General features: G+C 39.2%; 3 protein-coding genes across 3 annotated transcripts; 2 read left to right on the plus strand and 1 right to left on the minus strand.

Annotated features, from left to right (window-relative positions):
• Positions 1–3,232: 3,232 nt before the first annotated feature.
• On the plus strand, positions 3,233–5,095 carry LOC128199243 (uncharacterized). Its single transcript, XM_052887939.1, has one exon. The coding sequence runs from the start codon at positions 3,233–3,235 to the stop codon at positions 5,093–5,095; it is 1,863 nt and encodes a 620-aa protein (XP_052743899.1).
• Positions 5,092–6,284, plus strand: LOC128199244 (uncharacterized). Its single transcript, XM_052887940.1, has 3 exons — positions 5,092–5,960; positions 6,045–6,166; positions 6,247–6,284. Exons 1-3 carry the CDS (start codon positions 5,092–5,094, stop codon positions 6,282–6,284), a joined length of 1,029 nt encoding a protein of 342 aa, XP_052743900.1.
• Positions 6,285–21,985: 15,701 nt separating this feature from the next.
• LOC112049014 (keratin, type I cytoskeletal 9-like) lies at positions 21,986–23,809 on the minus strand. Its single transcript, XM_024086741.2, has 2 exons — positions 23,776–23,809; positions 21,986–22,871 (listed from the first exon to the last, which is right to left on the minus strand). The coding sequence occupies exons 1-2, from the start codon at positions 23,788–23,790 to the stop codon at positions 22,110–22,112; spliced, it is 777 nt and encodes a 258-aa protein (XP_023942509.2). The 5' UTR covers positions 23,791–23,809; the 3' UTR covers positions 21,986–22,109.
• Positions 23,810–25,033: the final 1,224 nt, after the last annotated feature.

Below are 25,033 nucleotides of genomic sequence, written 5' to 3' on the forward strand. Positions count from 1 at the left end.
TATAAACCTTCGTAGACCGCCATCTTGGGATAACGAAGATCCAGTTGTGAAATCTAACGATGGAGAAATAATATCAATTAAACAATCAACAGTGAGGCTGTATTTCAAAACTACATATGCACCGAAACAAACTACACAATGTCTTGAAATTAGGGAACGTATTGTATGTAAAAGGATGTGATAACATGAATTTTTAGTTTTATTTTATTCTGCACCAATACCTACTTCTATAGAACCACAGTATATAAGTGAATAAATATTATGAAGTAAGTAATTAACTGACTAAATATCGCTATGTGATTAGTTTGTACGCTGTGGAAGCGAACAAAACATATGCGTCCTATAAGTTCTGAGCAATATTTAGTTGTAAATTGCTTTTACTTTAGACAAGGCGCTTAAAGTATATATGGAAATAAGGTACGTATTTATTATTTCTTTTAAATAATTAATGATAATAATTAAATAATACGTACTAAACTACATCATAAACTCAAGCTTTATTACATCGGTTAATAATTTTCATCGTTACACTTAGGTCATATTTCGTGTTAATTTCGACAAAAATACTTAATGCTTTTTATATAAGAAACAACTATACAAGTAACAAAATAAATATAATATTAGAGAAAATTTATTTTTACAATAAAAAGAGGAAATCCCGCATTCTCCACACTATAAATTATATAGGTAATCTGTCTCGAGGACGACCTCCTATCGATTCACATTATTTATATATTCACAGATTAATAATTTATTACAATATAATAATATTTATAGTATCAAATTTATACTTTTTATATAGTACCTATATTACTTGTCATCAACCCATATTCGGCTCACTGCTGAGCTCGAGTCTCCTCAGAATGAGAGGGGTTAGGCCAAATAGTCCACGCTGATCCAATACAAATTGGCAGTCTTCACACACGCAGAGAATTAAGAAAATTCTCAGGTATGCAGGTTTTACCACGATGTTTTTCCTTCACCGTTTGAGACACGTGATATTTAATTTCTTAAAATGCACATAACTGAAAAGTTGGAGGTGCATGTCCCGGACCGGATTCGAACCTACGCCCTCCGGAATCAGAGGCAGAGGTCGTTTATACTGGGGTATCATGGCTCACCTATATTACTTACCTACTATAAAATTATTGGACATAATAATATACTGAATGAATAAGTGGACAATAATACTTAGTTAATGCGTCGGTAAAAATATCGCGATATCTCAATTGTTAACATGTTAACAATAAATCGATACTTCGATTATCCGTTTTTTACGAATTTAATGAAAATGATATTTAGTCTCTCATATATTTATTTATAAATTTTTAACAATGCTTATAAATTGCAACATATAATGGGGATGATGACTAGGTTTGAATATATTGATTTTTATGATACATTCGGGTAAATAGGGTCAATATTAACTAATTTATACATAAAAAGCAAAGATTGACTGGATATTTGCAAAATAAATGAGATTATAAAATTTCAAAAACTATTAAATTTTTTTTATCGTAATTAGATGAAAATTCATACAGTTTTAGCTTCCTTACATTAAATGTGACATTTTTTAATATTTGAACTATAAAGATAAACGCACAAATAACAAAGATATTAGTAATTTTGTTTGAACGCGCGTACAAATCTAACGATCATTACATTGCCTATGACGTCATTTTTTCGAGCCATTTTGTATGGGGCGTTTTTCAGGGATCCGCGGCAGCGCCGCAAATCTGACTCTTTAAATCCCTGTAGCTCCGAAAGTAATGATCGCAGATACCCTGTTACTTTTACAAAATTGCTTTACTATTAGCGTACTCTTAATTTATATACAATTTAAAAAACTGTCATCATCCCTATTCAAAATACTATTAAAAATATCATTTATTATTATTATTATTATTGTCACTTTACAATTAGTTTATTGAACAAAACTCTAAATCTCAAACCGAATACGATTTCAAAAGAGAAATTCTGTGATTTATAACAATACTCAACTTAACTGCTACGGGAATCATTATTTACATGATAGTAATAACTTGGAAATTATTTGAACGAAAGCAATACAATCGCAACAGATCAATTAGTTTATTATTATCATTACTAATTGATCTGTGACTGGACTTTCACAAGAAATATTTTGCGGGAAATTTTCTCCTTTTTCCATTGTAGGTAGGTATTCGATAAAAAGAATATGTTGTGCGAACGTTAAGGCTGTTATTAATTCAATATCCTTGAATAATAACGACATAATAATAATGTGCCGATGGACGTTGGCGTCCCGAGGTGTTGGAATGGCGACCCCGAACCGGAAAGCGCAGTGTTGGTCGACCCCGCACTATATAGGTGGTCCGAGGATAGCAAGCGGGTTGCAGGGCGCCGCTGGATGCTGGATGACTGGTTGTGTTTGCAAGTCCATATACAAGCAGGGGACTTCTCTGGGTTGTTAATAACGATGATGATGAATAATAATAATTATTTACTTACATAAATAAGGCACGGGAATAATAAATGATGGTGAGTATCATTTTATTAATGTATCAGTTTTTTTTTTTTTTTAAGTTGTTTGATTTACAAAAGTTAAAGCTTTCATGGTTGCTTTTAAATATTTGGTTCAGAGAGTTAGTCTGGAGTTGCGCCGGAGCGCGGTGGCGAGCGGTCGTGTGCTGTGTTGCTCCGCACTTGATTTAATTCGTGTCGAAGTATACAACAGCAGTTAATATTATTATTTGTTTGTCGGTTTTAGGTTGTTCTAATAGCCCTAAGTCGCTTAGGTGCTTAGGGTGCTTAGGGTCATTGTAAATACTGTAAAACTTTTGTAAAGTTTTATGGTAATAATAATTGTGTGTTTGTATCGAGTTCGACGCGCCACTGGCGCGGTGATTCTATTTTTAGAAATACTTGAGCTCGATACAAGCTCGATTGTATTATATTTTCTTCACTTAATAGTTGGGTTTAGTTAAGTTTTGATTGTTTGTATCAGTTTCTTAGTAAGTAGGTTTCTTATTATTGCTACGATTTGTCTTTGTTGAAGTATTATATTTTACAAAGGCCCTTTTCAGGGCCACTTGGTGGTTGTTGTTGGAAGTCATTGTTAATTATTTATTAGGTGTTGTTGCTGTAATTAGGGTAAAAAGCCCCTTACAGGGCCTTGTTGTGTCTTGTTGTTTGTGCTGGTGGTTGCTAGGCGCCAACCCGTCTGGCTAGCCAGGCGGGTATAAACACGACTATGGCCGACGGCCAGTCGTCGGAAATGGAGGTTGCGCCTGTGCGCAGAAGTCGCCGCGTGGTCCCAGGTTTCCGAAACCTAGGCCCGGCTACGCGGTTTTCACGGCGTGAGGAGTCTGTCTCTCCCAGTTCGCGGGACTCTTCGCGTTCCATGACGCCTGTGCCCCGTGGCACGGGGATAGCCACCGCGAGAGCGGAATTAATAGCTGCTCGGAAGGAAGCCCGGGAGGAGGCGTTTAATCAGCTCCTTAAAGATCGAATCGTCCGCAAAGAGGTTACGGAGCCTGTTTTAGACCCTGATGAAGGGATGGCTAGTGGGGCCTCATGCCGTGAAGACCCAGCGGGACTCACGTCCGAGGAGTTGCGAGCCTCGGCTGGCCGGAGCGTTGCTGCTATTATGCAAATGGCTTCGCGATCCCACAACCTGAAGGGTACTTTTGTTCGCCGTTTTAAGGAGGCTGCAAGTGAGCTGCAGGAGATTGTGGAGGCACTCGCGTCTCGGACTGAGGCCGACGAGACGCGTGGGTTACGTGCCGACAATGCCCGGTTACGAACCGAATTAGAAAGTGTCAAAGCCGAGTTGAAGGCTCACCGGCGCGAATTTTCAGAGATGCGAACTGCTGCTAAAGGTGCGGCGGCAAAAAACATGGAGGCACCACCACTTGGTGTTGGTGCTGATTTAATTGAAGAGTTGAAGGCTTCCATTGTAGCGTCGGTTGGGGTGATGCTGGATGCCCGTTTTGCGGGCATTGAGGAGCGTCTTCTTCCCCAGAAGGTCATCCGCCCCCCTCTGAGTTCGGATAGCCGGAGATCAGGCACCTCACAGACGCCGGCATCAACTCATCATCATCATCATGGTGCTGAAGCGTCGGTGGCGTCCCCTGGGGCTCCACCGGCGACTGCTGGCCCAAGTGGGGCAACACCGGTCGCTGATAGCTGGGCCACTGTCGTAGGAAGAAAAGGAAAGAAGGCCTCCCGACAGGCGACATCCACCGCTGCCACTCCAGCGGCCGCACCAAAAACCTCCCCGGCGGCTGCCACAAAAAAAGACGAGCGGAGTCTGGCTCCACATAAAAACGCTGCAGTCATTATTACGGTGACGTCGGATGCATTAAAAAAGGGGGTGACCTATGCTCAGGTCCTAGAATTGGCTGAACAAAAAATTAATCTGCAAGACCTGGGCATTGGCGCGGGGTTTAAAATCCGACGAGCCGCCACGGGAGCTAGGCTTCTTGAGCTACCACAGGGGCAGACACAAGAACAGGCAGCAGCACTAGCCGTACGACTTCAAACGGCGTTAGAAGGGGTTGCAGAAGTCAATCGTCCGACAAAAACTGTGACACTTAAGGTTACAGGCTTAGATGACTCCGCTACGGCTGAGAAGATTGCAACGGCGGTAGCTCAGGCTGGAGGCTGCCTTCAGACAGCAGTGAAAGTGAGCGAAGTGCAACCGGGCCTTAGAGGAGTGGGCTCGGCTATAGTTTACTGCCCAGTGGACGCTGCTAAAAAGGTGTGTGATTCTGGACGGCTTTTGGTTGGTTGGAGCTCTGCTGGTGTTCGTGCACTAGAGCAACGCCCCTTGCGCTGCTTTAGGTGCATGAGCATGGGGCACACGGGTCCCGTATGCCCTTCAAAGAAGGACCGGAGCAGACTTTGCTTCCGGTGCGGTGGAGATGGTCACAAGGCAGCGGGGTGCGTGGACACCATGCGTTGCGCCGTCTGCGCTGATGCAGGCTTGTCTTCAGGACACATAATGGGGAGCAACAATTGTTGCCCCCCTTCTGTTAAAGGAGTGAACGGCATCCAGTCACAGGCTAGTGAAAGACAGAGTCCAGCGCAGGAGGATGCTAATATGTCGTCATGAATCAGACACAAAATATTAGCGTCCTCCAGACGAATATAAACCACTGTGCGGGGGCTCAGGACCTCCTACTGCAGTCTATCGCGCAGTGGCAGATTGATTTGGCCGTGGCATGCGAGCCATACTTCGTCCCCTCGCAGGCAAATTGGGTTGGTGACACCGATGACTTGGTGGTAGTAGTGTCTGCAAACAGCGCTGGCCCCTCTCTTTCAGCTGTCGAAAGGGGCCCGGGGTACGCGGTAGCTAGATGGGGGGAGTACATTATCGTCGGGGTGTACTTCTCGCCTAATCGTCCACTGGCTGAATTTGAGGCTTTCCTCGACTCCGTCAGTGAGGCTGTTCGCAGACACAACGTAGGGCGCACGTTGGTACTTGGCGATTTCAATGCTAAAAGCCAAGCTTGGGGAAGTCCGGCCACTGACGCCAGGGGCAGGGCTGTACAGGTGTGGGCTGTGCACCAAGGACTCAACCTACTTAACAGAGGGACAACCTACACCTGTGTTCGCGAAGAGGGGGGATCCATAGTGGACTTGTCGTTTGCCACGCCTTTGGTCGCTGACAGAGTCACTGGTTGGAAGGTCTGGGACTGGGTGGAGACCTTGTCAGACCATAACTACATCAGATTCAAGGTCTCCGCTCCTGGTGTTACTCCTATAGTTCCCTCCCGGGGTTCGAATTGCTTCCCACGGTGGTGTTTGAGTCAGGTGGATCGTGAACTGGCGAGAGAGGCCGCCATAGTTCAGCGTTGGTCGTCTCTCACCTTCGACGGGGATACCAGCGTGGATACGCTTGTGAATCGTCTACACGAAGACCTGACCGTGGTATGCGATTCCTCCATGCCGAGGGCCCGCAGATGGCATCGCCGCAGGTGTGTGTATTGGTGGTCGGAAGAAATCGCGGACCTCCGTACCGCCAGTCACCGAGCCCGAAGGGCATATGTTCGGTGCCGCAGGAGAAATGGTCTGTATATGGTCCTAGAAGAACAGCTGCGGGAGGTTTACCGTCAGGCTAAGAAAGCCTTACAAATAGCGATTCGGAGCAGTAAGGAGCAGGCCCGGGAGGAGCTGCTGGAGGGTTTGAATAGAGATCCCTGGGGGCGCCCTTATCGCGTCGCGAGAGGAAAGCTTCGAAATCAGGGACCTCCCGTTACCCAGACTCTCCAGCCGGAGTTCCTGCGCCGGGTGGTCGATGAACTTTTTCCGGATTCCCGGGGCCACATACCTCCGACGATGTCCTCCTCGGTGACTATCGAAGACAACGGTTATGTCCCGCTGGTAACCGAAGAAGAGATGGACGTTGCTCTGGAGCGTCTTCGGTCTAAAAAGACGGCACCTGGACCGGACGGTATTCCGGGTCGGGTAATTTTCATAACACGAGAATTCCTCGAAGGTCGTCTCAGAGAGCTGTTTAATCAATGCTTGCGAACTGGACAGTTTCCTGAGTCTTGGAAGGAAGGCCTGCTTTGCCTTATTCGTAAGGAAGGTCGACCGTTGGACACTCCGGCGGCCTACCGACCGATAGTCTTACTCAACGAAGTCGGGAAGCTATTTGAAAAGATCATTGCAGATCGACTCGTTGAGCACCTTGAAACTGTCGGTCCGGGGCTTTCAGCTGCGCAGTTTGGCTTCAGAGCGGGTCGGTCGACCCTCGACGCCCTGGAGTCACTAAAGGCCCTTACGGACGATGCGGTGGCTAGAGGGGACGTCGTTCTCGCCGTCTCATTGGACGTCACTAACGCCTTCAATAGCCTCCCTTCTGAGACTTTGCTGGAGGCACTTCGGTATCATAGAGTGCCTCCATATCTCGGGAGACTACTGGAGTCATACCTCCAAGATAGATGGATAGCCTGGATGGGGAGAGATGGACGAAGAACGCGGCGGCAAGTGCTGAATGGCGTGCCACAGGGGTCGGTCTTGGGTCCGATTCTTTGGAACATCGGCTTCGACTGGCTCCTGCGGACACCCCTACTTCCTAGGATGAGGGTGTTTTGCTATGCGGATGACACCCTTGTTACGGCTTGTGGAAGCAACTACGGGGAGGCGTCTTTGCTGGCTACGGTTGCAACTTCTTTGGTTGTGAGGAGAATCCAAATGCTGGGGCTGAGAGTCTCGGCATCCAAAACCGAGGCTCTCCTATTTCACGGTCCACGTAGGGGTCCTCCTCGAGGTGCCTATATCAGAGTTCAGGATGAAAGGGTGGAGTTGAAGGCCCACATGAAATATCTGGGCCTCATCCTGGACGGCAGATGGACGTTCCATAGGCACTTCGAGCTGCTGGGTCCTAGGCTCGTCGGGGCAGCCGCCGCTCTAGGGAGGCTTTTGCCAAATGTCGGAGGGCCTGCCTCGGCCTGTAGGCGCCTATATATGGGTATCGTCAGAAGTATGGCACTGTATGGTGCCCCCATATGGGTGCAAGCGCTGTCTGCGCAGAATTTGGCCCTTTTGCGTAGACCACAAAGAGTCATTACAGTGCGTGCTATCCGGGGGTATCGTACAGTGTCGTGGACGGTTTCCACTCTCCTGGCGGGCGACCCGCCGTGGGAACTACAGGCCGAGATTCTCGCCCAGGTGTACCGCTACCGGTCAAGTCTCAGGGCACGAGGTGAAAGACCGGGACCTGATGAAGTAAATCGTTTAAGAACCCTCGGAAGTGAGGCCCTGGTCCGCAGATGGAAAGAAGACCTCGAGTCCCCGGTGGCTGGCATCTGGACGGTGGAAGGTCTCCGACCCCACCTAGAGCGGTGGCTGAAACGGCGTCATGGTGCGTTATCCTACCGTCTCGTGCAGGTGCTTACAGGACATGGTTGTTTCGGTAAGTACTTGCACAAGATTGCGAGGAGGGAGGTTACGCCGGTCTGCCACGAGTGTGGCGCGCCAGAGGACACGGCGCGCCACACCCTGGCGGAGTGTGTGGCATGGGCGCCGCAAAGGCACTCACTGGTGTCCCTTCTTCGGGGAGACTTCTCGCTTTCGAGCTTTATCAACTACATGCTCGACAGCGATGAAGGATGGTCTCATGTTGCCTCCTTTTTTGAGACCGTTATCGGTTTAAAGGAGGCATCAGAGCATCAGAGAGAGCGGGCGCCTGACGCTGACCCACTCCGCAGACGAAGGACGGGTGGTAGAAGGCGCCGATATGCGCACCTTCTTCCACCCTTGTAGACACCAGTGAGTGCGACGACGAGTGCGTCGGGATGCGAAAGTGCCTGCTTCCGCGATCCTTTCGCATCCCAATAGGACGCGGGTGGCTCCGCTGGGTTTTAGTGGGTATTCTGGTTCAGTGAGTCCCACATACCCGGCCGTAGAATGCGACTTTTGCCATTCTACGATCGGGATGCGTAAAAGCATTTCCCAGCGATAAAAAAAAAAAAAAAAAAAAAAAAAGAGAGTTAGTCTAAATTTTATTCAAGTGAAGATATTTTCGCTCTTCTCCTTAAGCTAATCTCTTTAATAGAAAGCCGTAATAAAATTAAGGACCTATTAGATTTATTCACATAATACCTTAATCACAATAAATCACTTTTCATTTAAGCATATAATCCAACGCGTCTAAAGACCCTTCGAACCCTGGGTGAGTGTCGTCCGAGAAAAACCCGAATAGCTCCTTCATAATCCTGGACTCCTGGTCGTCCTTAGGAAATAAATAGTCCAAATAATTTGTGATTGCATCTGATAAACTGCGTTTTCCCGTTTCAGAGGCGGAAAATCCTGTGAAGAACTCTTGGAGGATGTTACAGCTGCTCACGGATATCAATATCGTAAAATAAAGTGCTGTAAGAATCGTCCTTCCAGATAGCATGGTTCTGTAACAAAAAGAGATCGTCAGAAAAAAGCTTCGACCAACACCATAAGAAGCTTTCGCTTAACTGTTGGATCAAGAGTCGGATACAGAAGGCAGTGATTTTTGAGACGGCGCGTATTGTGAGGAGGTTCCTCACTCTGGAGCCCTGACCACCGGTTGCTTGGACAATCAAATGTCCTGCAGCGGGAGGGTTAAATTTTTTTTAATAATTTTTTGATAGTGTTTTGTATATTTTGTATGTATAACATTGTTAAAATTTAAAAAAAGAAATAAATCAGGAATATAGAGATCGTCAGAATAAATCTAGACAATGCCATCCTAAGTTATTTCCTATAGCAATTACTTGTAATAAAATATGCGTAGAAATAAATTCTGACCTCAATGCGCGCACCGAGTTATGGTAATTTAATTAATTGTAGTAGAAATCTACTATTTATGAAGTTTATGGGCCTTACTCGTATATTCCAATTCTCTACACACTAGTAATAGGTGGAAATATCATTTTGTAAAATTAAATTAGTTTACCCCCATAACACAACGATTGTTAAAGATATTAAATGCGCGGGACTTTTTGATTTTTATTACTGTTTTTTTTAATCAGAAGACGAATAAGACTCAACTATTTAACGATAGGGTAAATCTGATTTAAAATATCATATTTATATTTTTATACTTTTTCTAAGGGTATTTTTACTAACTATTGTCACGTAGATATACGTAATTTGAACTCTAATAAAAAGATAATAAACGTTTTTTTACGATGTCCCGCTTTCCTGAAGAGAAGTCGAGTGTGTCGAGAAGTTCCTGAATCCCGACTTGACAAAACAAAAAATCTGGCAACACTGGTAGGTACCTACGTGCATATACAAACGATGAGTGTATAGCTTATGAATTTAAATACAGGATGCGTGCTATGTGTTTAAAGACATTGGAAAGTGTGTCCACAGTTTTTATGTAATTTATATTCGGAGAAAATTGGTCATGCCTTATTTGGTTAACATCGCATCTTCAGTTTTGACGCGCCTTTTTAACCAACTTCTAAAAATAGTTTGTTCTATATATATTTCCAAAATATTAATAATGAATAAACTTATATAAATATGGGATCAGTAGGTCGTCATCAACCCATATTCGGCTCACTGCTGAGCTCGAGTCTCCTCTCAGAATGCGAGGGGTTAGGCCAATAGTCCACCACGCTGGCCCAATGCGGATTGGCAGACTTCACACACGCAGAGAATGAAGATAATTCTCTGGTATGCAGGTTTCCTCACGATGTTTTCCTTCACCGATTGAGACACGTGATATTTAATTTCTTAAAATGCACACAACTGAAAAGTTGGAGGTGCATGCCCCGGACAGGATTCGAACCCACACCCTCCGGAATCGGAGGCAAAGGTCATATCCACTGGGCTATCACTGCTCTCTCAGTCATCAGTAGGTAGGTCTAAGTAATTAAAATAGTACCTTAAAACCTGATACGTCATTTTTGGCATTTTTATTGGCATGATATAATATTATCATTTGAGTGGTATATGCGTGAAAGCGTATAACAATTAAACATACCTACTCACTTGTATATAAATTATAATAAGAATTATTTTAGCTAATAAAACGTTAGTATACGAGTGTATAATTATATATTACTAGCTGACGCCGCGCGGTTTCACCCGCGTGGTTCCCGTTCCAGTAGGAATACGGGAATAATATATGGCCTATAGCCTTCCTCAATAAATGGGCTATCTATCATTGAAAGTATTTATCAAATCGGACCAGTAGTTCCTGAGATTACCGCGTTCAATCAAACAAACAAACAAACTCTTTAGCTTTATAATATTAATACAGATTTAAAAAACTGTCATCATCACTACGAGAACTAGGAAGCGATAAGCAGTTAATTAATTATCTCTATTATTATTATTATCTCAATTTCGTATATGTCAACCAACAATCAAACTGTCGAATAAGCCTGCTGAGTCAGTTTGGAAAGTTATAAATTCAGACATAATCAGGAATAGAACCCGATACCTCATATGTAATCTGAGTAATGTGCATGTAAGACAAGCTGTTAAGCGGAACAATATACTGAGAAGTAAGAAAAACATTGTAAGCTGAGGTTATCACACGTTATATTTCCATTGAGTGCTAAACGTGGGATTTTCCATCATTGACACTACTGTCTTAAAAAAAATAATCTAGACGCCGATTCTTCGAAAACATGTAATCTTTTAGTTATCTGCCGCAATGATAATTTTATACTATAGATCGGTTACGTCCCCACAAAATCACCGCAAAAAGTGATCCGAATAGCGCTGAAGGCTGAATACAACACTGAGCGCACACATGCACAATTTTGTTTTTAAGAGCGCGCAGCGCGTCGGTACGATATGGATAAAATTCGAAGCGCAAACGAGACGCCCAATTATGACTTTCACGTGAGTGAAAAGCACGGAGCGATTGACGTGCGACGCAAATTTAATGACGTGAGCGCCAAAACCATTTTTACCTAATTGCAAGTAAATTAAACAACATAACGAAATACAAAATGGCCATGTTCAAGATATATACCTAATTTTCTATACAAAACAGAAATTTAAGATAATAAGTTTGCTTTTCCTGAGATTGAAAGCAAAACATGTATTTTTGAAAAAAAAAATAAACTATCGAGAAAAGTTTTACAAATTGTGTATTTTGGATAGTCATAACGAAGCTAACACTTTGAAATATCATTTACCTAAATATCAGGCTCCTAACTTTTCCAGAATCTGAGATCCAGAACCATTTGTAACCACCAAATTACATATTGCACACTCTTAATTCCATTATATATTTATGTATATATAGTTTTTACAATTCTTGAACACACAACTCGACATTGGAGACGATATTTAGGTATTAATTGTTTAAATAACGTTCGTTGTTGACCACAACTAACAAAATATAACTAGCTAAAAAAGAGGAAATTTCCTCTTTTGAGCGCCTCATTGTTCATGTGCTAGTGGCACATCTAACAGCATTTAATATCATTGATCTGCCGACATGATTTTAGCAAGTCTATTTTTAAATGTTTTTTTTTTTAACATGATCTATTCTGTTTGTACTGTGTTAGTAATGATCGTTCGAATTACGGGTAGAAATCGAACCCACGTACACATATATGATACAAGCCTCACTAGCTCAACGGTAAGAGCGGTTGGACTCATCACCGAAGGGTGGTAGTTAAATCCTCACCCCGTTGGTCTATTGTCGTCCCCACTCCTAGCACAGTCTTTCCCGACTAGTTGGAGGGAAATGAGAATATTGGTCATATTATAAAATATATGGCAAATATTCTTTAAAAAAAAAACAGAAAATTGTAGATTATGCAACAGGTTGTTTTAACAATCCTAATATCTTGTCATAATATTTCCTAAGATGATATTTTTGGTTTTAATTGAATACAAGATGAATTCATACAAAACGCTAAAGTAAGACTGTTACTTTCTCATGGTTAAGCCGATTTGTGTGAAATTTGGCATAGAGATAAATGAATTAATTAAATTAATGTGTTTGAGGAATATCACATAAGTCACTCAATGAAAACAGGTCATGAATTGTATATAATATATTTATATGTGCTGATGGGAGGCCGTGGCTAGTTACTGTGGCTAGTTACCACCCTACCGACAAAGACGTACCGCCAAGCGATTTAGCGTTCCGGTACGATGTCGTGTAGAAACCGAAAGGGCTGTGGATTTTCACCCTCCTTCTAACAAGTTAGCCCGCTTTCTTACTAAATTACATCATACATCACACCAGTATGCAGATTTCCTCACGATGTTTTCCTTCACCGTTCGAAACACGTGATATTTTATTTCTTAAAATGCACACAACTGAAAAGTTGGAGGTGTATGCCCCGGACCGGATTCGAACCCACACCCACCGGAATCGGAGGTAGAGATCATATCCACTATCACGGCTATCACGGCTTCATCACGCCTGTCACGGGCTAACTTGTAACGAATTAAAAAAAAACAAAACAAAAAATACAAGGATAATTCTAGACTATGGAATGGGCTAAACTACCACTAACTCACCAATATTTCCCTCCTGACTGTTAATTTTTGAGGATTATCACAAAATCACTGTATTAAATCTCCAAAATGATCATTCCTTTTATCGATCAGATATTGCTTGCTCCGTTTATTGTTTATTTACTTTTTAAATGATTTCCAAAAAAGCAGTACGTCTTATTTTCCAAGTTTGACCATAAATTGAGCACCGATGTATATTTTTTAATTGTTATTATTGAGTGTGGGATACATAAACCACAGTTCCAAAGCGGTTATAATTAACAACTGTCACACGTACGTCGCGCGCCCACCACTTTCTCGCTCGCCGGAGTGGTGGTTTGGGAAAATTTGCATCAGTTATGAAATACATCGTAACATTATTTAAGTGTTTCTGTGTTAATGGCCCACGCTGAGAGCGTATAGTAATCATCAATAAAAAAAGTTGTTTACGTTTTACTTGAATACAAGATGAATTCATACTAAATGCAAAAGCAAGTCTGCATATGTTTCGTTTTTTTTACGGTTTCAAGGAATCCGATTCGTTCATTCGTCGTAAACACAAGTTGTTGATACTTTCAAAGTAATAACATAAAGAATCCTGTCTCCAGTCGCCATACCCTTCGCTCCAGGGCAATCCTTCCCTAGAGACCCTTGACATTGTCTTACATAATGTACCTACTCAATATAAAACTTCAAACCATATCACAAAGCTATTCATGACTACTGGTCGTTTGGTATTATTCATTACCAGTCATGATTTATTTTTAAATTTTCGAAATAGTTTCATGTCATTGGCTACGAAAATTCATTTTAAGAACCAAACCTAGGAGGTTATGCCGATACAAAAATCGAGAAGGCCATGCCCAAAGCCAATTAAATTTATCAAGTTTTGTTAATTCTTTTATTTCTTTTATCATGGTCATAGAAAAATTATTGTAAGCCACTGTACGTAATTAGCGATTGTAGCCCTCTTGCTATCTATTGTAATAAAACACTCGTGCTGCAGTGGCCCCCATTACATGACAGTGACATAAATAACTATATCGTACTCTAGCGACTCTAGCTAGCTTAATTTTCTTCAAAGCAAAGTGGCCCTAATCGCTGCTGTATAAAATTCATTTTACTTTGAAGAAAATAGAGTAACTCATGGTTAAAAATATGACCGCAGAAGTGTCAATTATTGTCAGCTATAAAATACTAATTAAATGATAATTAGACATACATTTTGAACAAGTTTGGCATTGTAATTCTACTTTAAAACTCCGTATACGCTTTCCAAACCAGTCATATTACTTTCCATCTAATTGTTTACACTTTTTGAGTAACACGTCACGTTCGTGTTTATTGATTTATTCATTAGTCCGTGCCTTCGACACACGTTGCGTGCTAAACTGTCGTATAAGGAAGGTACGAAAATACCTTACATACTAATAGACAAATTCCGGATACTTCTTTGTTTTTAAATCTTTATTTGAAGCAGTTATGAACATATGTTATTGAGGATTTTAATATCTTCATCCCTTCAATTAGCGTTATTTTGTAGAGTTTTACATGCTTTATATTTGCTTCACTTGTAACTATGTATGTAAGACAATCTTGGAATGAATTTTAATTTGACCTACTTCCCGGTCTTCGATTACGATAAAATTTTGCACACGCTCTGAGTTCTGATGACAATACATGACTAGCTAAGAAACGTCATTACAAATCCAATATGGCGGCCTCCCCAATCACATTGACTATGTAGGAAAGACAGATCTTGGAATCTTAATTTGACCTACTTCCCGGTTTTCGATCAGGATGAAATTTTGCACACGCTCTGAGTTCTGATGACAATACATGACTAGCTAAGAAACGTCATTACAAATCCAATATGGCGGCCTCGCCAAGATGGCGAGGGACTGGCTGTTTGAAATCCACCCCCATGATATGAATATCAAATGATCGGTAAATAATAAAAAGGTACTTCTCCAGAGGAGCTGTCACAAAGGTTTTTACTACTACTTATCAACAAATAAATTAGAAATGTAGTTAAAAGAAGCATACCATTTCATTTGGTCATTCATTTAGTTAAGACTAGCCGACGCCATGCGATTTCATCTGAAGTTCCTGTTCCCGTCCCGAGAATACGGGAATATAGCCTATGACACTCACAAATAACGTGGTTTTCTAGTAGTAAATGAATTTATAAAATCTGTTCAGTAGATCCAGTGATTACCACAAACTTTATCTATTTATAATATTAGTTTAGATTATGTATTGTTTTTTTATACAATGTTATTCGAAAGATGTTAACTTTATCTAATTGTTATAAACCAAATGAGTTTAAAACTGTTGAATTTTTATAAACTTATGATTTATACCCTTGTTTTTAAATTGTTTGTTGATAAACATTGCCACAGTAATATTTATTTACTGTGACAATGCACAGCGAATTTGGCTTTAGTATAGGTATAGACAATGATGTTAAATACTGTTAGATGTGTTACAAGCTCAAAAAAAATGAAGCGCTCAAAAGAGGAAATTTCCACATCTCAATTTTAGTTGTGGTGAAAATGAACGTTATTTAAACAAATTATACCTAAATATCATCTACAATGTCGAGTTGTGTGTTCAGGAAGTGTAAAAACTATATAAACATAAATAAATAATGGAATTAAGACAAAATTCTGCATATGTGCTCTCAGTTTTTATGTCTTTTATTCGGATCACTTTTCGCGTTGATTTTGTAAATTATCATTGGGTAGATGATGAAAAATCTCAGATCTGTGAGGTTTTATCACAGGTCGGAATACTTCATTCAGATAAATGGAGTAAATGGAATGCAAAAGTTACTTTCTATTTCTATACACGTTTCTTTAGTTTACATGAGTCTACCTGTTATTATAGTAGTACGCTACAGTGGGTTAGTGACGAGCTGTTTAGTGACAAGTGAGAACTAACCATTTACTATACGTTTGTATTATTAGTTTGATGTTCATTTTAAAGACACCACTCACGATTGATAACCGATTTCAATAAAATGGGATACACTGGTGTAACTATGCCATCTAAATCCAGCCATCTGATGATGCCATCTGAGAGATGACGTCTAGTAATGTGCAAAAACTTAGTACCCACCCTATTGAAAAAGTTAAAAACAGTTATAGACTCCAAAATTATTAATGTTATTGAATATTTGCAAGATTCTACAGAAGAGGACTTAGTAACAACAACGTTAAGTGGTAGAGTTTGATCTCTATAATTGTTAATATTTAATTTTATTGTTTTATTTAATGTTGAAATTATACGTAGACATCATGACGAGTCTTATGAACTATATACATGTAGTTTTATTCGATCGATTATAAAGATCGTTTAACAGGCGCAAAAGACACATACGTGTGTATTATGTTGAGAGGCGCAAAGCAGTGTATTGTAGGCGTAAGAAATTAAATATCACGTGTCCCAAACGGTGAGGGAAAACATCGTGAGGAAACCTGCATACCAGATAATGTTCTTCTCTATGTGTGTGAAGTATGCCAATCCGCATTGGGCCAGCGTGGTGGACTATTTGGCCTAACCCCTCTCATTCAGAGAGGAGACTCTTGCTCAACACTGAGCCGAATATGGGTTGATTAATGATGATCGGCGACGGTATTTTAAAGTCCGTCTGCTTGCTCCGTCAAAGAATACTATTAAAAAATTGTATCTACTGGTAGTACTCGTATGTGCTCACACATGCACTTCATACACACGCATTTTGGATTACACACAAGTGACAAGCTTAAATTATGTCCACTGAGATCGTGTAAATGATCCATTACTCATCTTCCAGTATAATAACAATAGTAATCTAGGTCTGAACGATTCGATCTTAATGGTTTCATAATAATTTTCCTTGTCCCAGTTTTAGATCGAAGAAATTGTAGCGTGCTTCGTTAGTTAATGATCTTTTTCACGATTACAATAACTTTGCGATTACATTATGAAAATGTTTATTTAAAGGATCCTTAACAATTTTTCCATTCAGAACTTCTTTGATTGTTTTACGGAGTGTTCAATTATGAATTATTTAATACAGGTATATTTATGGTAGAGTTATATTAAAGTCGTGATAAAAATTATGTAAGAAAACGTTAAAGTTGTGCAATACTTGGTTAAAATTTCATTTTGTTTTTTTTTTTTTAGATATCAGTTCTTATCGTCCTAGTGCAGTGGTACAGTGAAGTGAAATGCAAGCCTTTCGCAAGAAAACGACACGTTTTCAAGAGTTTCCACTTCGAATTGGTTCCCTTGCCACCGAAGCACTTTTCATTAATGTTGGAGAAAATAACGCCATTTGGAAAATATGAATTCAAACACACCATTAAAAAACGGCAAATTTTACATTCAGAGATACCACCCCCTGTGTCTAATGAAATAATAGTTGCAGATGAACCTCTAAAAGTACCTATGACACATTTGTTAGAGAGGGCAGAAGCGAAAGATGAAGAAAAATTGCCGGCAGAAGTGTTAATAACTTCAGTTGTAGAACCATTAGAACCTGGGAAATCTATTTCGTTTTTATTACCAAGTGAATCTGAAGTTGTAATCACACCAGCGATAAAGGAACCTATACCGCCAGCTGTCGAAGTTCCAGTTGTCTTAGAACCTAAACCAGAAGTAACTCCATTACCTCATATACCTGTAGTGGATATAACTCCAAAGCCTCTAGTAGTTCCACTACCGCACGAAGATAAACATATCGAACCAAATGTAGTCGTTATTTCTCCAATCGAAAGTACTGTATCGGTTCCTCCACCGGAAAAACCAATACTTAAAGAGCCTGAAGTTCCAAATATAAAAAATCCAGAAGTGAGTCCAGTCGTAACTCCAATATTAAATAGTATTCCGTTAGCACCATTCCTGTATACTAATATCAAAGGAATACCATTTTTTACTCCAGCTGCCAATGTAATACCTTTTATAACTCCAGGAACTCCTTTCATAAGTCCAGGAATTCCTTTCCCGGAAGCCATTATACCCAGTCCACCCCCGGTAATTAAAGAAATCCCTCCTGTAATCAAAGAAATTCCCCCTGTAATTAAAGAAGAACCACCCGTAATCAAAGAAATTATCCCCGTAATAAAAGAAGAACCACCTATAATCAAAGAAGAAATTCCAATAGTAGTTAAAGAACCAATCCCCCCAGTTGTTAAAGAAGAACCACCACCGAATTTCTTTGTTAAAAGTTCCCGTTTTGTTTTATATTTCGGCTCCATGATGCTTCAAATGTTGTCGCGATTCGTAAACGGGCAAGCTAACATCAACCAAATACCTTTTCCACCACCTTTTCCGGGAATCTAATAAAAAAATGTGAATTTGTGTAAAAGTTTTATTTAAAAACATCGTAACAGTTAACAGTCAATATAAAGGTTTAAAGGTATAAAGGTTTCAAGATGTTTAATAACGTCTTCCGAATCCCCCAAAGCCTCCTCGGGGATAGCCGCCTCCAAATCCGCCACGTCCAAATCCTGGGCCACCAAAACCGCCTCCTCCGAAGCCGGGACCGAAGCCGCCACCGAAGCCACCACGTCCATATCCACCTCCGTAACCACCCCCGAAACCTCCACTGCCGAATCCTCTATCATAATAACCACCAAACGGATTCGCAGCTGCTACACATAGTATTACAGCTATTACTGTTATTAAGAAGGTTATCTGAAATAGATTTAAATAACATTAATAAAATCTCAAGTAAATTATTTGTACAAAAACTATAATTAAAAAGTTCGTAAGTTTGTCATGTATGGGTCTACTGATCCGAAAATATTTTATTCTCTTACTCCCACGGGAATTACGAGGTGAAACCTAGGTGGATCTGCTAGTATAAAATACTATAATTTTATATACTATATAAAAAGTCTGTCTGTCTGTCTGTGGCATCATAGCTCCCGAACGGATGAAGCGATTTCAATTTAGTTTTATTTGTATGAAAGGTGACTTATGTGCGAGTGTTCTTAGACAAGTTTGGTGAAAATCAATTAAGCTGTTTAAAAGTTCTGGGCGTGGGGAAGAATAACCGAATGTCTGCAAATATACTCGAGTGGGGTCTCAAATAAAAGCGCACTGAAAAAGAATATAGATGACTTGAGAGTGTAATTAATAATTTCATGACCTTCGGAAGTTTTTCAAAATTTTCAATTTTATGTTATTATTTAAACAATACGAGAATGTAAATGTACATAAACAATATTTACGATTTAATTATATGTGTAGAATTATATATCTGTAGGTATAAAAACTATTTATAGTACACAAATAATGACAAAGTTTGCTTTGATTTTAGCATGTTTATAGCAATCTACACTTAACAATACGTCTTGGTTATCATAAATATGCAAAAAAATCCGACTAACTTTTTGTTACTTTTTTATCTTTAGTAGTTAGGTAATGATAATAATTAATTGCTTAGTGCAATAAATAAATAAGAGATAGAGATTAGTAGTAACCACCGTGGCGTGTCATTCAAAATTCATCAAAATGCTTGATTTTGGTAGCTATCTGGGTTACCAGGTAATACAAACTTCTGAGCGTCGGAACGAGACAATGTACCACGCAATTTGTAGAACATTGTGGCTGTTAAGTTGTATAACTATTAATTAAGCAACAGTAAAAAAACATCTGGTTTCAAAAAACATCAAGTTGTTATTAAAAAACTTTTGCTAAACTACCCTACTCCCAACTTGTATCAATAACGAGGTTAATAAAAGTTGTTACTAACAAGCTGATTTTTTTACTGTTTTTTTAATAATGTCCTACATATTGCATGGTACATTGCCTCATTCCGACGCTCAGAAATGTTCATTACCTAGTAACCCAGTAAGCTACCACCACCAAGATTTTTAAGTAAATAAAAAAGTTGAGCGACTCATCAAGACAAAGCTACAGAAAATTAATTTGATAATAATCTTTTTATCTTTTAAATTTGTTCCACGGATTCCAGGCTATTAGTATTCTTTGTACAGAAATCTATATAAGTGCGTCCATTGATCCGCATTGTAAGGATGTATATGTATGATAACTTTTGTAATTAAAATATATACCTACGTGCAATGTTTTACTTATTACAATTTCTAAGGAAGTATGTTTTTTAATACGTGTATAAGTACTATATTTGTAACCCATATACAAATTACTAAACTTATTTGTAAAATAAATTAATTAAACAAATAAAAAAACCCGACTGCATAAATTATACAAAAACTGAAAAGAAAAAAAACAAGCTCAGTTCAGAAGTGTTGAAAGCAATAATTAGAAAACAGTCGGGACCTATTAAAAAATGTAGACGAAAATCATTCTAATCAATAGAATAGGTCGCGACTGTTTTCTAATTATTGCTTTCTACACTGACCTTTCGGGACCTTTGGGATAAGGCTTTAGAGACCTTGCGCTTTTTATTTTTGACGACAGTGAAATCGTCAGGCCCTCCGAGGCCGGTAAATCCGGCGAAGGTATTTACCTAAGCTAGGTAGGTTTAGGTGTATACCTCCCTAAATTTGACGTTACGAACTTTAGACAAATATGTTTAAAGTGAAATGAAAAAATACTAAAAGTAATGAAAGAAAGTTGAACCAATTTGAAAAAGGAATAAATAAAAATCTTAGTAGGTATATTTTGAGGTCGGTGCCATCCCATGGCTATCGAGATTCAAAGTATCGTTGCTAAAGCGTTTAATATTATCACTCTGAGCACACCAATTCGCATTGGAGCAGTGTGGTGCGTGTAAGTTCCATATTCCCTCTCCTGCAAGAAAGAAGGCCTGGCTCTTAATGATTGATATCATCAAGAGCTAGGCCTTCTTTCTTACAACGGACGTCAGTTCGTTGTCAATCAATTTAAAATTTAAAACAACAATATTCTCCATGAAATAAAATTAAACTTCACTTACTTTGAGCGTCATTTTGAAAATTTTTATCACTGACAATCCAATTGTATCAAAGACTATCGAGGAACTGATCTTTGCGGTAAGTAGACTTCTTTTAAATGACAACTTGTCCGAGTTTTTGGGAATCCTTTTGCTATGGTTTTCCAGTGTGAACAAATAATTAATATGTAGGTGTGATTTTCAACGTTTGCAAGAATTATCGTTTACGTGCTATGACGCATTTTCTATTTTAAAGTTGTTTTAAACTGTCTAGAACTGTTCCGTATTCAAATGGTTAGGCTATGTCAGCTTCAGGCCATGAGATTCTGGGTTCGAGTCCTTGGTGTATGATGTAAGCTTTTCTTCTTCTAAGAAACAAAGATTTTATAATAAAGATATGTCACTAGTGCGTCAAAACTGAGTCGCATGTGTAAACAACGAAAGTTAATGAAATAAATAATACCTAAATATACATATACACAGTGTCGAGTTGTGTGTTAAGGAACTTTAAAAACTGTATATTCTTAAATATATAATGGAATTAAACACAAAATTGTGAATGTGTGCGCTCAGTGGACTAGCTAAATTCGGCTAACTTTTTGCTGTGATTTTGTAGGCACGTAACATGTCTATAGTGTAAAATGTCGTTGCTAAGAAATGCCGCAAATGTGCCGTAATGTAAAGTAAAATGCACATGTGCCGTAATGTAACATAAAACCTTTGTTATCCGTCTAAAACGAACGGTACTTTTGTAAATCTTTGCAGAGTTTTTATGTCAGAAAAATGCTCAACATTTTATAAATAAAATTAACTTTGTGAGATAAAATATAATAAAAAACATTTAATTCTTTCATTTTAATAATTTTGACAATAAATATCAACCATTTATCGGTAACAGAAACACAAAAATATTAATTTTTATTTTATTTATTTACTTTATTAGTAATACTAATACAGCCAGTATTACTTTATTAGTAATACTGGCTGTTAATGGTGTCTTTGCCTTAAAAAATACGCACGCATTTCACTGTCTATGCAAAAATGACAACTACTAAACCGATTTTTAAAATTCTTTCACCAATAGATAGCTACATTATCAGTTATCCCTTAATGGGAACTACACGGGTCTGTTAATGATATAATCATGAGACATAATAATTTTGTACTTTATTTATTTAAAAAGTTCTGTACTCTTAAACATTTTTAAAAACAAGAAGAACTAAATACAGCAGCTATTCAACAGTTTTTCGTATTCCAATGATATTATTGTGTATTGAATTTAATGCTGTTTTCCAATAGATTTCGGATTACTGCCTTGTCCTAAAGATCCTTTTGAACCACCGTAACTTTCCCCTGATCCGCCATGATTAGAACCTCCTTGATTTCCTGATTTACCTAAATCACTTGTGCCCAGTTGGCTGCTAATACCAGATCCATGCCTACTTCCAGATCCTGCTAAATCTCTAATAGATCCACTTGCACCTCCATTAGAGTAGCTTTTACTACCAATGTTAGACCCGTGGTCACTTCTAGATCCTCTTAAGCCAGATAAACTTCCACCACCACTTGAAGCCTGATTCGATCCTTTTAGGCTACTAATACCGGATCCATGGTTATCTTTTGATCCTCCTAAACCGGATAGGCCGCCAGGTTCACTTGATACACCGCTTGAACCTCCATGATTACTGTCAGTACCCTTAGAGCCTCTAATTGAGTCTCGTTGACTGCTAATATCTGATCCAGAGCTACCGGCTAAACCAGATAGGCCTCCAACCGATTCGCTGGTACTTCTTTTACCATATTGAGAGTGTAATTGACTTCCTGATCCACTTGAACCGCCTTTACTGTTAGTGCCAGATCCTTGGCTACTTCCAGATCCTCTTAAGCCTTCTAAGCCTCCAGTAGATCTGCTTCTCCTAGAACTCTGCTCACCATTGTTACTTGGCTCAAAATGGCTATCAGAACTCAGAATTCCTCTTTTAGAATTTTCTCCAAAAGCAACCGTGATAAGCGTGATTGCTATACTTCCAATAAATAAAGTCTGAAAAATAATGTTAAAATATTATTATCTTTAAAAAAATTTAAAAGTTACACTAGTTATTTTTGAGTGAAGCTAAAATCTATTGAAATAGATATTTCTTAGCACTGATAGCTTAACTTGGTCGCTATGAGTCTCTTAAGAAGTGTACTTTTCTATAATAAGGTGTCTAAGACTGTGATGGACCTGCCAATGCATAACTTTAAGCAATGTGTTAAAAAACATTTACTTAGTCGAGGTTACTACACCATTGATGAGTTCCTTAATTATAAAAGTGCTTAGAGGCCATTGGATCAGCTTCCACCTTCACACTAAAACTATATGAAATTGTAATGTTGTTATCATTTGTAAATTATAATACTGTATGATTTGTTTTTAAAAAGAGCAACTGTTGAGTTTCTTGCCGGTTCTTCTCAGCAGAACCTGCTTTCCGAACCGGTGGTAGATACTTTACAAATAATCACTGACGTGGCGCAGTAGACTTACAAGACGGAGGTCCTGGGTTCGATCCCCGGCTGGGCCGATTGAGGTTTTCTTAATTGGTCCAGGTCTGGCTTGTGGGAGGCTTCGGCCGTGGCTAGTTACCACCCTACCGACAAAGACGTACCGCCAAGCGATTTAGCGTTTCGGTACGATGTCGTGTAGAAACTGAAAAGGGTGTGGATTTTCATCCTCCTGACAAGTTAGTCTGCTTCCATCTTAGATTGCATCATCACTTTCCAGCAGGTGAGATTGTAGTCAAGGGCTAGCTTGTAAAGAATAAAAAAACCTGTGCTGGGAATTGAACACAGGACCTCTCTGGTGACAACCACAAACTAAATAACACAGTAATGTCAACAAAATAAATATTTATTTTAAATGAAGTATTATATTAATCAATACCAATATTTTGCTATACTTAACTCACCTTAGACAGTCCCATCGTGTTAGCTGAGATAATGCTATAATATTATGCATTGTTAGACCTTTATATACTAAGGGCTAATTTATTCTGTAGGTTTCCTTCAATTGGACGTGTTCAATAATGTTGTAAATCATAAGCATTGTGTATTTTTACCCGACCACGTCAGAAGGTGTGTGTATGTGTGTATGTTTGTTTTTTTGTATATTTGTATGTTTGTATGTGTGTGTGTGTATGTATGTCCATTTCTTTGGCAAGCCCTACAGCCAAAATGGCTGGACGGATTTTGACATATGTGGTGTCATTGACTTCGTTAGAGTTGTGGTAGTGGCATAGGCTATATAAATTTTCAAAATGGCGCCCATAAATGAAAAAGACGTGGGGGTTGATTACGATTTTTTACTTTACCCTAATAATATGGGTATCAAAAATATATATATTATATTATGTTTATCTAACTGTTTTAACACAAATTATCAAAAAAAGCGTACCTACCTATTATATTGAGACCATGTAAGTAAAATGTACTAAGTATACAAGTCAGGAATGGCATTGTCTGTACTTACTTATATTTAAAATAAAAGGTACGTCTTGAAGAAACTAAAAAGTTAGAAAATAAAATATTATTATAAAAACATAATACCCGACAGCTTTTCTCTTCTTGTTTTTTCTTTTCAGTTCATTATAACTGAAAAGAGAAAAACAAGAAGATATCATAATATCTGTGTAAAGTTCTGACTAAATTCTTTGTGGTGCTGCAGGACGGGGACAAATACTTTCTTACGGGCACTTTACACTCGCTTTATTTAAAAAAAATACTTGAAGTTTTCTATAATAAATGGCTTATCATACAAGAAATTTCCATGATGTAGTATATTTTTTTAAGAGAGTAGGAGAGTAGGTAGGTAGGAGCCTGGGATTGGAGACTGCTACTTACCCTGTTTTTGCAAAGAAAAAGGTTTTTTACTGTCCTCCTAATCCAGACTTTAGACTTACTGACATCGCACATGGAGGTAGATTATTCCAGCACTTGGTGGCCCCGAAACGTACTTAGCTAGCAGTGGCGAAGAATGGAATTTTGACGAAGGCAAGCCGTCCCTAAGAAAAGGAAATTCATACCGCTTGATACAAACTCAGATATATCATACATCCAATCCATACATATATATTAATTACAATAATGAATATGTATGTATGAATTTTTAAAAGGTAACCCGACGGGAATCGGCCTGTATGGACTCTTCGCCGTCAAATGAAAGATAAA

Source organism: Bicyclus anynana, chromosome 20, assembly GCF_947172395.1.
Source record: "Bicyclus anynana chromosome 20, ilBicAnyn1.1, whole genome shotgun sequence".
NCBI classification, from domain to species: domain Eukaryota; kingdom Metazoa; phylum Arthropoda; class Insecta; order Lepidoptera; family Nymphalidae; genus Bicyclus; species Bicyclus anynana.

Excerpts from the sequence above, each read along its gene's own strand:
- LOC128199243 (XM_052887939.1), top strand. The coding sequence starts at position 3,233 with ATGGCCGACGGCCAGTCGTCGGAAATGGAGGTTGCGCCTGTGCGCAGA.
- LOC128199244 (XM_052887940.1), top strand. The coding sequence starts at position 5,092 with ATGAATCAGACACAAAATATTAGCGTCCTCCAGACGAATATAAACCAC. Across the intron at positions 5,961-6,044 it reads CGCAGATGGCATCGCCGCAG|GAGAAATGGTCTGTATATGG; the intron begins GTGTGTGTATTG and ends TCGGTGCCGCAG. Across the intron at positions 6,167-6,246 it reads CCGGGAGGAGCTGCTGGAGG|ACTCTCCAGCCGGAGTTCCT; the intron begins GTTTGAATAGAG and ends CCCGTTACCCAG.